Source organism: Solea solea, chromosome 13 (assembly GCF_958295425.1).
Source record: "Solea solea chromosome 13, fSolSol10.1, whole genome shotgun sequence".
NCBI classification, from domain to species: Eukaryota; Metazoa; Chordata; class Actinopteri; order Pleuronectiformes; family Soleidae; genus Solea; species Solea solea.
In genome coordinates this window covers 9,056,981-9,068,390 of record NC_081146.1, presented here as the reverse complement: position 1 = coordinate 9,068,390, position 11,410 = coordinate 9,056,981, and the positions used below count along the sequence as shown (strand labels likewise).

At 39.7% G+C, this 11,410-nt stretch overlaps 1 protein-coding gene across 1 annotated transcript; it reads right to left on the bottom strand.

The window, feature by feature from the left end:
• Nucleotides 1–52: 52 nt before the first annotated feature.
• On the bottom strand, nt 53–11,344 carry erp44 (endoplasmic reticulum protein 44). Its single transcript, XM_058647527.1, has 11 exons — nt 11,187–11,344; nt 8,553–8,625; nt 7,965–8,004; nt 7,633–7,748; nt 6,679–6,863; nt 6,470–6,585; nt 6,201–6,375; nt 5,897–6,008; nt 5,385–5,526; nt 2,183–2,285; nt 53–2,087 (listed from the first exon to the last, which is right to left on the bottom strand). Exons 1-11 carry the CDS (start codon nt 11,244–11,246, stop codon nt 1,977–1,979), a joined length of 1,233 nt encoding a protein of 410 aa, XP_058503510.1. The 5' UTR covers nt 11,247–11,344; the 3' UTR covers nt 53–1,976.
• Nucleotides 11,345–11,410: the final 66 nt, after the last annotated feature.

The following is an 11,410-nucleotide window of genomic DNA, read 5'->3' as shown; positions in this document are numbered from 1 at the left end:
ATTAGAAGCTACTGGTGTTCATATACTCTGACATAAGAAGCATCAGACAACATCTTGTAAAATGATTTTTAATTTACTTTTTCATTTTTTAATCGGCTTCCCCTTCTGAGATGACTGGTTCAGAAATGGCATCACACTACCTGATGATGCTCTCCTGTATGTGGGCTGATATGTCACTAAGCAGGCATCTGTTGGCCTTAATGGAAGAGCAGGATGCTGACATTACCAACTTTGCAATGGTTCCCCTTACTCTTTAATGTGGCCTCCACTTTAGGATTCCATTCAGTGGATCTCAGAGACGTAGACTTGTACCAAAAACCTCAAAGACAGTAAAAGAGACAAAGCTAGTTTTAAGAGGACTTGTATAAAGTGACAGACTGTTCATTACGTGGGTTTTCCCCTGTTGTCTACTCTTTTTTTTTTTTAAACTCTTTTGTTCCCCGGCATGATGACACATTTGACAACAGGTAACAGCAAAAAAAAAAACAGCCATTTCATAAATTCACCATCGTGTTAAAGTACACCATTTCAAAACATGTTTTTCATCGTTTTTGATTCCCAGGAACACAATTCATGTTATGCAAATATTGTGCCTATGAAAAGTAGCCATTTCCCTTTGACCTTTTTACATTTTATCATTTCATAGCAGTGGATGTAAACTGACTTGGGGAATGACATTGACAAGCAGAAAAGATTATTTTCATGTCAAATATAATTTTGTCCAGATTTGTGACGGAAGGATCTACAACACTCTGAAAAGCTATTTTACAAATTTACTTTTAGGTACGGTCAACATTGTTGGTTTTGTTGTTGCTCCTTTTCAGTGTTAATTTGACTTTATGTATGAGGTTCATGTCACTTCTCTTTGCCGCTTCCCTTTGGTTTTTTCCACTATCACAAGCCTCCAGAAGCTGCTGCAAAGAAACCTTCACACAACATCATGCTGCCACCAGCAGGCTTCATGGTGGGGATGGTGTATTTTTACTAATTTGTCAAGGATAAAAAACAACAACAACAACAACAACCTTGTTACATCCTCTCAGTGCTGTAAGAAGGTAAAATATAAAAAGATTCAAGGGGATGAACATTTTCTACAGGCACTTTAAGAGACATCATAATCTATTACCATTTAGTACCAGAGGAGAGAAAGGGTGCATCTCAATAGGCTGGTGTAGCTCTGTCTCTTTATCTCCTGTTAAGTCATTACTGAAATTATGTTAAGCCTACCAAGTTATTCAGCATATGTTTCTATTCCTTCAGAACGCTGTGTGTATGTGTGTGGCGAAGATATGGAGATACAGGTACTTCAAACAGGCATTTTTTTTTAACTTGTGCTATACAAATTATCATACTACGAGTTGGTCATATTGAGATGCAGCCATGAGGTCGGTGAGACTAAATAATAGTCTCCTATCAGAGTGAACTGGATGACCCACAGATACGAACCATACAACTGGAGTAAAGGTTTTTTTTGGGGGGGTGGGGGGGGGGGGGTCCTGTCAGAAAGCAGGGTGGTGAAAAATAAAAATAAAATTAAAATTAAGAATACTCTGCATTTAATTTAGACCAACAATGAGATTCCCATGTAGCACAAACATATTTACAAGCTCAAAAAAAAAAAAAAAAAAAGAAAGTAAAAACACTTCTATTGATGCTGAAATGTCCCAAACCCCCTGCCCACACTTTTCTACTTAACCTACCCTTCTTTCATTCCTTTTAATCCAAAATAAAGACTGTACGTGAAAGACGTATGAAAATATAGGTTATTCCCACATGGTTGTGTCATGGACCGTGCTCCTCATCTCCTCTATTTCTCCTTCTTCATCAACATCGTCCTCTTCTCCATCTCTCCCTCATTTTTCAGTAAGGGTGTTGGGTGTTGCTGATCTGTCCCACTGGCCTGTCCCAACACAAAAACCCCTCCCAGACCCCAGGGCATGGCATTGAGTCACAGGATCACTGAAAGACTGTACAGCTCACAGCTCATCACGGTCCCTTGTGAGGATGGTGTATCGAGTCTCGCTGGGTGCTAGCTTTAGAAAGGAGCTATCGGGAGGACTGCTGGCAACTTCTACCCCCGTCTCCTCCTGATATATCAAAGAAGCAAATGATTACATTTCACATGATGAAACAAACCCAACTTCCAGTGCCTTGACTGTGTGTGTGTGAGCTGCAGTTTAACCTGTCCAGGTGTGCTGTCAGTGGGGTCAGGACCATGGTGAAACTCCCGGTGAAGCTTTCCAGAGTGAAGGTCCAGCACAAACTGTCTCAACCTGCCAGGGATACTGTTAAAAAATAAATAAATACAAATTTATGTTAGGGTTTTACGTTTGTATGTACTAGCTGGTTATTCTGTAAATCACTCATTTAAGCAGGAGTGCTACTGTTTCACAATTATGTACAAATCTGCAGGGCTGCAAATAATAATTACTTACATAATACTCTGTTGATTAGTTTCTCGATTAGTTGTGTGGTCAATAAAATGTTGATCATTACTGTTTCCCAACCCTTAAATGATGATGTTCTCAAATGTCTTGTTATGTCCACGACCAAAGTGAATCAGTTTTAATGATTTCTTATTTACATGAAGCAAAGAAACCAGATAATATTCACATTTAACAAGCCGGAAAAGAAATGTATTAATTATCAAAAAACTTTCAAACCTGACGAAGCAACTATTAATTGATCACCCAAGACTAAAGGACACATGTCTAGTCAACTGAGTTTCATGCCTGGAATCAGCACATGAAGATGACAGAGGGACAGGCAGTGGTTTGACATGGTGGATCCTCCTGCATACAGTAGGTCCACGTTCATACTTTGTGTCCACAGATGTTCCGCAGTGGTCCATGTGGACCCTACTCTGATGAACACAAGCACACCTCCAGTTTAAGTCCGTTTAGACACATGTTAATCCTAAACTTCTATCAACCGTGCATGTTACCAACGCGTTCCCCCCCCCCCGGGAATCGACAAAGAAGACAGTAACCATGGACACTTGCTTGGTTATGAAAGGAAGTCCAACTGGTACCCACACATCTACTATTCTGTGCTCATGCAATACAAGGAGATAAAAAAAACTCTGAGGAGGAATCACAGCTACTGGAATAAAATCTGAGATATGCCTGTCAAGAGCCAGAGATCAAACCCACAAAAGTGGAAATGAGCCTCAAAAAGCTGAATATGAAACCATCTTACTAAAGCCATGTTACCACCTATTGGAACGATGCGGCTCTGAACATATTTTTTAAGTAACAAAATAACTGGCCCCGTTCTTCACTACCCTTCCCATGGTTTACCAGAGTTACTCCCCTGCAACCACTGTTTCTTCAACAGTTAGCCCTTATGACTTTGTATGCATCTATTCTCATACAAAGCTTGAGGTCTTGTAAGCAGGAAAGAGCAAGCTGCTGGATGTCCTCCATTGTTGTCCCTTGTGTTGCATTCAATGCCGTTGCACTGCTACAACATCATGCTATGCGTCTCACTGACACGGCCATCAGGCACAGCACACTACCAAACAGGCTAAATGCAAGCCTGACCCAGGGCTTTACTGTTCTAAACCGTACCATACCAAAGTGAACTGTACCATGATGGAAACATGGCTTAAAGCAAGGTAGTACAGGAGGTGGACCAGAAAAATGTGATGATCAGAGAGATGCAGCAGGACATTAACTGTTCCGTTACATCAGGTGTTTTAATGAGCATGAGGAGGATGCATTTGGATGTGGTTTGGAGAATTTTAGTACTAATGTATTGAAACATATATGTCATCACACCAAAATTTTTTATTTTTTTTTAGTTTTTTTTTTTTAAATAATCTATTCTTAGGCAACATATTTAAACTTTTATCTTTTTAACTCCTTGCTTTTCCTTAAAAGTGAATGTGTTTGTTAGAGTGGTTCCGACATAAAGCACATCACATCTGACAAAAGCATTCCTCTACAGCAAGTCCAACAATAAAGACAGACCTGCTGGAAATACAGAGCAGGTCCGTCTTTTACTGTTGACACGAGACAAAGGAGCTCATGACGCGAGTCCCTGCGGACGCATCATGAAGCCACATTAATCCACATCAATGTTGCTCTGTGACGTGTGCTCATTAACGACAGGTCATGAGCTGCTGTCATTTCACAGACAGAGCTGGTTCTCGGACACAGCTAACCATGCGTGTCGGAACAACATGCAGACACACAAATGCGTGTATATAACATACACTGTGCTAATATAATTACAAGCTGTGCGCCACACGCAGTGGTGGTGATGTGATGAAATTAGGTTGTGGAGGCTGGTCAGTCCTCAGGGCTTCTGTCTATCTGATCAGACTCTGATTGGGGACCAGGGGCAGGCAGAGAGGTGGGGTGGGGCAGAATAAATGAGATTGAATTAGATTAGACTGGATTAGTTTAGCACTTATTGCACGTGCCAAATCATGTCACATTAGCTCTGGTGTCCTGGCCCGTTCATAAAGGACAGATTTTAAGAGGTGTGACATTTCTCTGGTGTTCAGATCGTACTGGACTGTGGTGTGTGATTCTGTCCCAATGTGTGTGTAATGAAATTAACTTTTTTTCAATAGAGCCTGTTATGAACAATTTCACATGAGGGTAAATGATATCATTTAGCTCATGAGGGTCAGGCAATAACTATTCAAAAGTGTCCAAAAATGCTGAACATATCACACCTTCAGTGTTTGACAAGTAGAAGATTTATGTCTTAATTACAGGTGCAGCTGTAGTACATTTTCATTTATATTATGGCCTTTCTTTGCATTTAAGTTTTCATTACCACCAACCCAAAACTTCAAATGTTTGAGACATACACACAACAAATTAAACCACACTCAACAGCTATTATATCAAGAAACTATATGACAGAAACTCAGTGCATTTAGGCAAATGGCCTGATAAAGATGACCTGCTGAAGCTAAAACTGAACATCAGAAGGAGGAAGAAAGGTGATTTAAGTGACTTTTAAGATATGGTTGTTCGTGCCAGACGGACTGGTCTGAGTGTTTCAGAAACTGTTGATCTACTGGAACACACACACCCATATCTGGTAATTACAGAAACGAGAGAGTATCCAGTAAGCAGAAAATACCTACCTGATAACAGCGGTCAAGGGAGAATTGAAAGAAAGGCAAAAAAAACCTCAACAAGTCAAATAAACAACAGAACTTTCTACACTATTCCGTCTCTGAATGCACAACTCATCAGTCCTTGAAGCACATGGGCTACAGCAGCAGAAGACCACACCAGGTGCCACTCTTGTGTGCTATGACCATGCACTCAATACATAATTTTAATTTCAGCAATCACATAGACAATGTATCCATATGCAGAACAACATCATTTCATAGACAAACTGTGAGAGGAGGAACTTACTTGAGGTCTTTAAAGTCTGGAAAGACATACATGTGTCTGAATGAGTCAATAGCTATGACAGGGCAGTCAGCTGGAGTTTTCTGAATATGGAGCAGAGGATGGCGGAACTTATCACAATCTGCATGAAGGAAGTTTATGGACCCTGAGGAGAACAGAGGAAACATTAAGGATGACCACTTTTTTATCTCCACTATACCGACATTGAATTCCAGCCAAATCTAAGACTTTTACCTCTCATAAACAACTAAGTTGTTAATGAGACATTAATGCTAATGAATTTATCACAAGCCACTTCAGAAATGATAATGCTCCAACTGCATGGAAAACATTTACCACCTCGCTCACATGACGTGATGGTGGTCATCTCTCTTTCGAGCAATCTGCCTGTGTTTGGTGAAGCATTTAGTTCATATTTGAATTTGAATTTTTTCAACTATCTGAACCAATGACTTTGGCAAATATTAGACAATACAGATAGCCGATTGCCTGACAGGTAAAGACAATGTACTCACCTTTCTCACTGATGAGCTGGCGAGCCACTTCATGTTGGAATATCTCTAAGCTCTCTGTGTCGTCTTTCAAATGGAACAAAATTAAGAAAGGGATTCCCTCCTCAGTAAGCTCCTGGAAGAAGAATAAACACATAGAGAGTCAAAAACAGATGAAGTCCAAGCTCATGACGCTCAGCAGATTGACTGCCCACAGACTCCAGGCAGTGTATCTACATATTCATATTTAAAGATCTATTATGACTACATCTATATGACTATTATCATGTCACACTGTCAATGCCTTTAATTCAAAACGCAGACAAACCTCTCCATTTTCAAAAGTGATCTCCCTGACCAGAGGCACACACTTGTCCTGGGTCCAAGCATAAGTCAGGTCAAAGTTGGAGAGTGAGCCGAGGTAGATCATGTCAGGAGCGTTTTCGCCCTGTGGTTTGTAGATCACATTGTCTCCACTGAAGCGCTCAGCCTCAGATACAGCACTAGTGGAAAAGCAGTTGAGAGTAGTTTAGGATTGACAAATATTTCAAACAGAAGAATATTAAAACATTAGTTTACATAGAACCTATGACTCACCCAAAGGCAGCCGAGAATGTGCAGTCATCTCGCAGAATATTGGCAACTTTTTCATATGAGTGGTAACCATCAGAGTCCTTTGTTTCAAAGTAACCTATGATATTTCTTTTTGACTTCTGTTTAAGAAAACAAAAAAGTTATGAATAGATGATATGTTGTTATGATGAGAAAATCGTTTTATAGCCTGTATGTGTGTATTTGCCACTTACATCCAGAGTTTTAATCTCATCCAGTGAGTTCAGCTCTTTCACGGGGTCGACCTGCTGCTGCCGGATGAAGTCAGCAATGGCTACCACTGACCTCTGACCCCTGTATTCCCTCTTCATCATCATCCCATTGCGGAACAATTTCAATGTTGGGTACTTGGTGATGCGGTACCGCTGAGCAATGTCCGCTGTACACAGAGGCAAAGAAAGTATATAAAGAAAGACAAATCAATTGATGAAGAGGAGGAAGCAGAGTAAAAACACATGGGGATGGGTGGATAAGGAGCGGAGCAATGATAGAGTTGGCGGTTAAACCACATTCTGAAAAAAAGACACTGCCTTCAGAAAGCTTGCAGCTCTGATCTCCCACATGAAAGCTGCCCCCCCTGCTTAGAGTAAATATTCTCTCTGCACACAGTGAATGCGAGCATGTGCGCTTGTGTGTGTGTCTGTGTGGCAGGTGTCAATCTCTCTGCGGGGTGTCTCTAAGCCTCCAGTCTTCACAGGATGCAGCAGTTTTGTCATTAGTCTTCAAACAGTTTGCAGGTCATCAATAATTCTCTTTAATTTGCTTTATCTCAAAAGGCTGAGGCTGGTGGTTTGTGTGTCTGTGCTTTGGTGTGTTGGGCATCTATGTGTACATATGTATATCAAATATAGAGTGTATAGAGTGTGTAGAGTGTGAATGTGCATTTTTGTATTACTTACATATATACAACTAGGGTGCCCTAGCAGTTTAGGCATTAAAAACAACCACAACACATCATTTATGTAAACTGTAATGTCCGCCCCAACATAACTAATAATTATTTGACTATGTTCCACATCCCTATAAAACAAATGCTATCTTTTGTTTTTCACTTTTTTGAGTTAAAAATAATCAATGAATGTTATGACTTCATCTTTACGCAGCTGGTACTTTTCTTGACAATGTTAGAAAGAAAACAAAATACTCACAATGTTGGTCACAGTCGACGCGACCAAACACCACCTGCTTTGTGTCCGGGAACTCCTCTCGCACGGAGTTCGATGATTCCTCAAAAATTGGATGGAGCATTTGACTGAACCTACACCTGCAGGGTTGAAGTTGGAGTGATGTGAGCTCAAAAAGGCTTTCAGAAAAATATATCATCAAAATCTCCACCACAAACGACACCAATCTAATCATATTTATGGAGCCATGTAGCAATGACAGGAAATGTTAGCAATACAAGCTAAATTTAAATTTAAACAAGGACATCATTTTATAAAGCGATCCAGTGATTGTGGGAGAGAAACAACACACTTACCAGTCGGCGTAAAAATTCACTAATGCTACCCCAGCATTATCTACAAGAAACAAATAAAATGAATAAAATCAATGTTTATTTTGCGACTACAATTAAATAAAGGACCATCTATGCACAAACATTCGACATTAATAACAGTGCATCAAACATAATACAAGTAAGCTACTTTACAGTTAATTTGAATATCATAATAACCTAGATGTGATGAGATATGTGATGGTAAAGATCCTGAAATGTTTAGAAATTATAAGGAAATGATTGGTAAAATGTCTCTGTACACACTAACATACAATTACATAATGGCCCAAATTTCACTCCAGTCTGTTGACTGGACGGACTTCATAATAGCCTCATATCAAAGAGGTAAAGATGGAAAATATGCATCTCTTAAGGACATTTGCCAAAGAATTATAATGACAATGGGAATGTCTGCTTATTTACTTTTTTTACAAAGAAAAACATAGACGTATCAAGCTAAGCCAAACAGCTGTTGTCTATAGCATTACATGATGATGGTGTCTTCTCAAGTAACTTTCAGCAAGCATTTTTCTATAATACACGTTTGAGTAGTTAAGTTGTACATCTTACTTAAGATATCATCAATGTTGCCCGAGTCCAGACTGATGATTTCTGCTACACCAGCACTTGAAAGGCCTATCACCTGAAGACAGAAAATGGATGAGCATAAAACCATGAAAAGCAAATATGCAGTTAGCACAGCAGCATGGCAGAAAGGAAAAAGACAGAATGTAGTTGACTATGGACAAACTGGACAAACTGGACAAACTGGACAAACAGGTCTGTCAGCAAACAGTCAGCATATATTATTAGCATGTTACAAATTCTGCCAAAGCTCAGAATTAAGTTATCAGCCAAAATCTAATTTTATTTCTTAATAGAAAAAAATTCCAATCCTTTGAATATGCTCTCTTTCAGTCAGGCGGTTTCTTTGTCATCTTATCTGTGACATCTTACACATGGGCTACAACCATAAAAATGGGATTCCAGACAAATTTCAATACATACCTTAGGCATGGTTCAAAACGGCTTTTCCAAGGTCTATTTACAATTACTTTATTTTTTATTTTGGTCTTAAACAGAGCATGGTCCTAAATCTGCTTGATCTCATGCTTGGTTTGAAGTGGGAAAAAGACCCCACATACATTAAGAGCATGTTGATGATATTTATTGTCATATATCACTGATGAGAAATAACTTTTGCGAGGGAAATTAAATTAAAAACTTGTTTCTTCGTCACTGTTTGTAATTATGATGGGGATTTGTTGGAAATCTAGCTCCATATACCTTCCATACAGATCCAGTTGTATAAAAAATACACACAGAGGAAATTTAAGGCCTAAAATTACATTGACTGAGGGGTGATAGGTGACAACTGCCGCCACGCAAAAACACCCAAGGCAATTGTAGCCTAAACAAATGCGAAAGCCAATGTTTATCAATGCAGTCATCAAGACAGAAGAAGACGATCACTTCACAATCAAATTATTTCAGCAAGACTATGGCTTTAAACGTAATAATCGACAAATGTATGTAATAATTCTTAATCACAGTTCTCTTTTGAGCACAGTCCTTCAACACAGTCCAAAGACCTTCAAAGAAGAGGGTCTTCGAACTGTGACTGGGAAGCCTTAACTGCTGAGGGCAGCACCACGCCCCCCAATGCACAGCCCTCTAGAAACTCTTCTCCTAATTATTTCCGGCAGGTTGTACAGTAAGAAGTGAATGCTGCACTGTTACATTAATTAAGTTTAACCAAACTTAGAAAATCCTATGCATGTGAACTCATCTTAAGTCTTCAGTGAATAAGCCATAACATTCAAGCTGTTAAATGGTTAAATTTGGGGGTTTTCAATGTGAAAGGTCTACAAATCTAGATTTAGATTTTGCAATAATGCCTCACAACCACGAAGAGAAAGTACAATGTAGCATTTAAATGCATCCACCCAGTTTGGTTACAAGGCCTGTCGCCGCCTGTTTTGGTTTCACTTACAATTAGTTCAATACTGCATGATAAAGAAAGGCAGCAAAACCCTCACATTTCAGAAGCTGGGATTTGAGAATATTTAGTGTGCAGCTTGAATATTAGCCTTTACTGTAAGTTGACTTGTCATTTATTTTAAACAAATATTTTAACTGACTAACCTGTTGACTATTTACCCAAAAAGTTAGTTGTAAATTAATGTTCAAGCTACTGGGAAAAACACTGCACCATCCCAAAGCCCAAGCTGACTTTTAAAATGACACTTGTCACTGGTCCTTGCATGTTCAATCCACAACACAAACATCTTCAATTTAAAAAAAACACATAATACCCACTGACTAAAATCATTTGGTTATCAAAAGAGCTGCTTATAAATATTCAAAAACATGTTTCCTGTTTCTCTGACAGTTGAACCAACACAACAATGAGGATCAAAACCCTGTGGACTTCCTGTTCACCACACAGAGTGACAAAGCTGTTAACTGTTGAGAAATACCACAGTTAGACCACTTTAACATTTGTAAAGATACTTCTGTGCAGCTCAGATGTAACTTTTCAGTTTCCTTTATAGGCCCTGACTGCACTCTCTCCAGTTCCGGCTTTTCAGCCAATAAGAATGAGCCACAACAGAGGAATTCACCAACCGGCGAGCGTCAATCAGAAACACTAATATATCCTATCAATAACTTCGTGCATCTTTATAGCAGCACATATTAAGTCTAAGTGAATAAATCAGACCAAACATTACATTACATGTCCAAACTAACCGTGCTTTAGCATTAGCATCCACCTCCCAGCTGTCAGTAAGTGGCAGCATTCAATACTAGCTGACCGCTCGACTTCTCAACAAACTTAGTCAAACTTCAACTCGTGTGTTTTCCACCTGAGAGTGTACACTGTGTTAGAAAAGAAGCACTGACTTATATGAGATGGACTATGGCTGGTTAGAACACCACAGGTCGTGGTATTTCACACTACCGGCTAAGTTGACACCGCAGCTGAATAAGTCGATTAAATATAAAGAGGAACAGAGGGTGTAACGCAGTTCAGCCTGGTAGATAGACGCAGCTTTGAAACAGAGAGAGTTTTGTTACCCTCACTACTTAATAGCCACGTATCATGCCAACAGAGACTCATCGGTTAGCTAGCAGCTAACTAACCTTAGCTTAAAGCGGCTTCTAGTTAAGAGTGAATTGCAAAGCTGCGACACGGAGGCTTACCAGCAGTATAACCGTGACGTAGCGGATTTCCAGAGAGGAAGATGCTGCTAACAGTTTCATTGTACAGTGGAGTTATTTCTGAGGTGGTGGTGGTGGTGGTAGTACTCTTCAGTCTTCCCAGTCTGTTACGACGCCGCTATTCTCACCGCAGCAGGAAACTGGCGGCGAACCGATTTCACTGTGACCACGGATGCGAAGTGGCGTTTCCTTATTTTTCTTTGGCT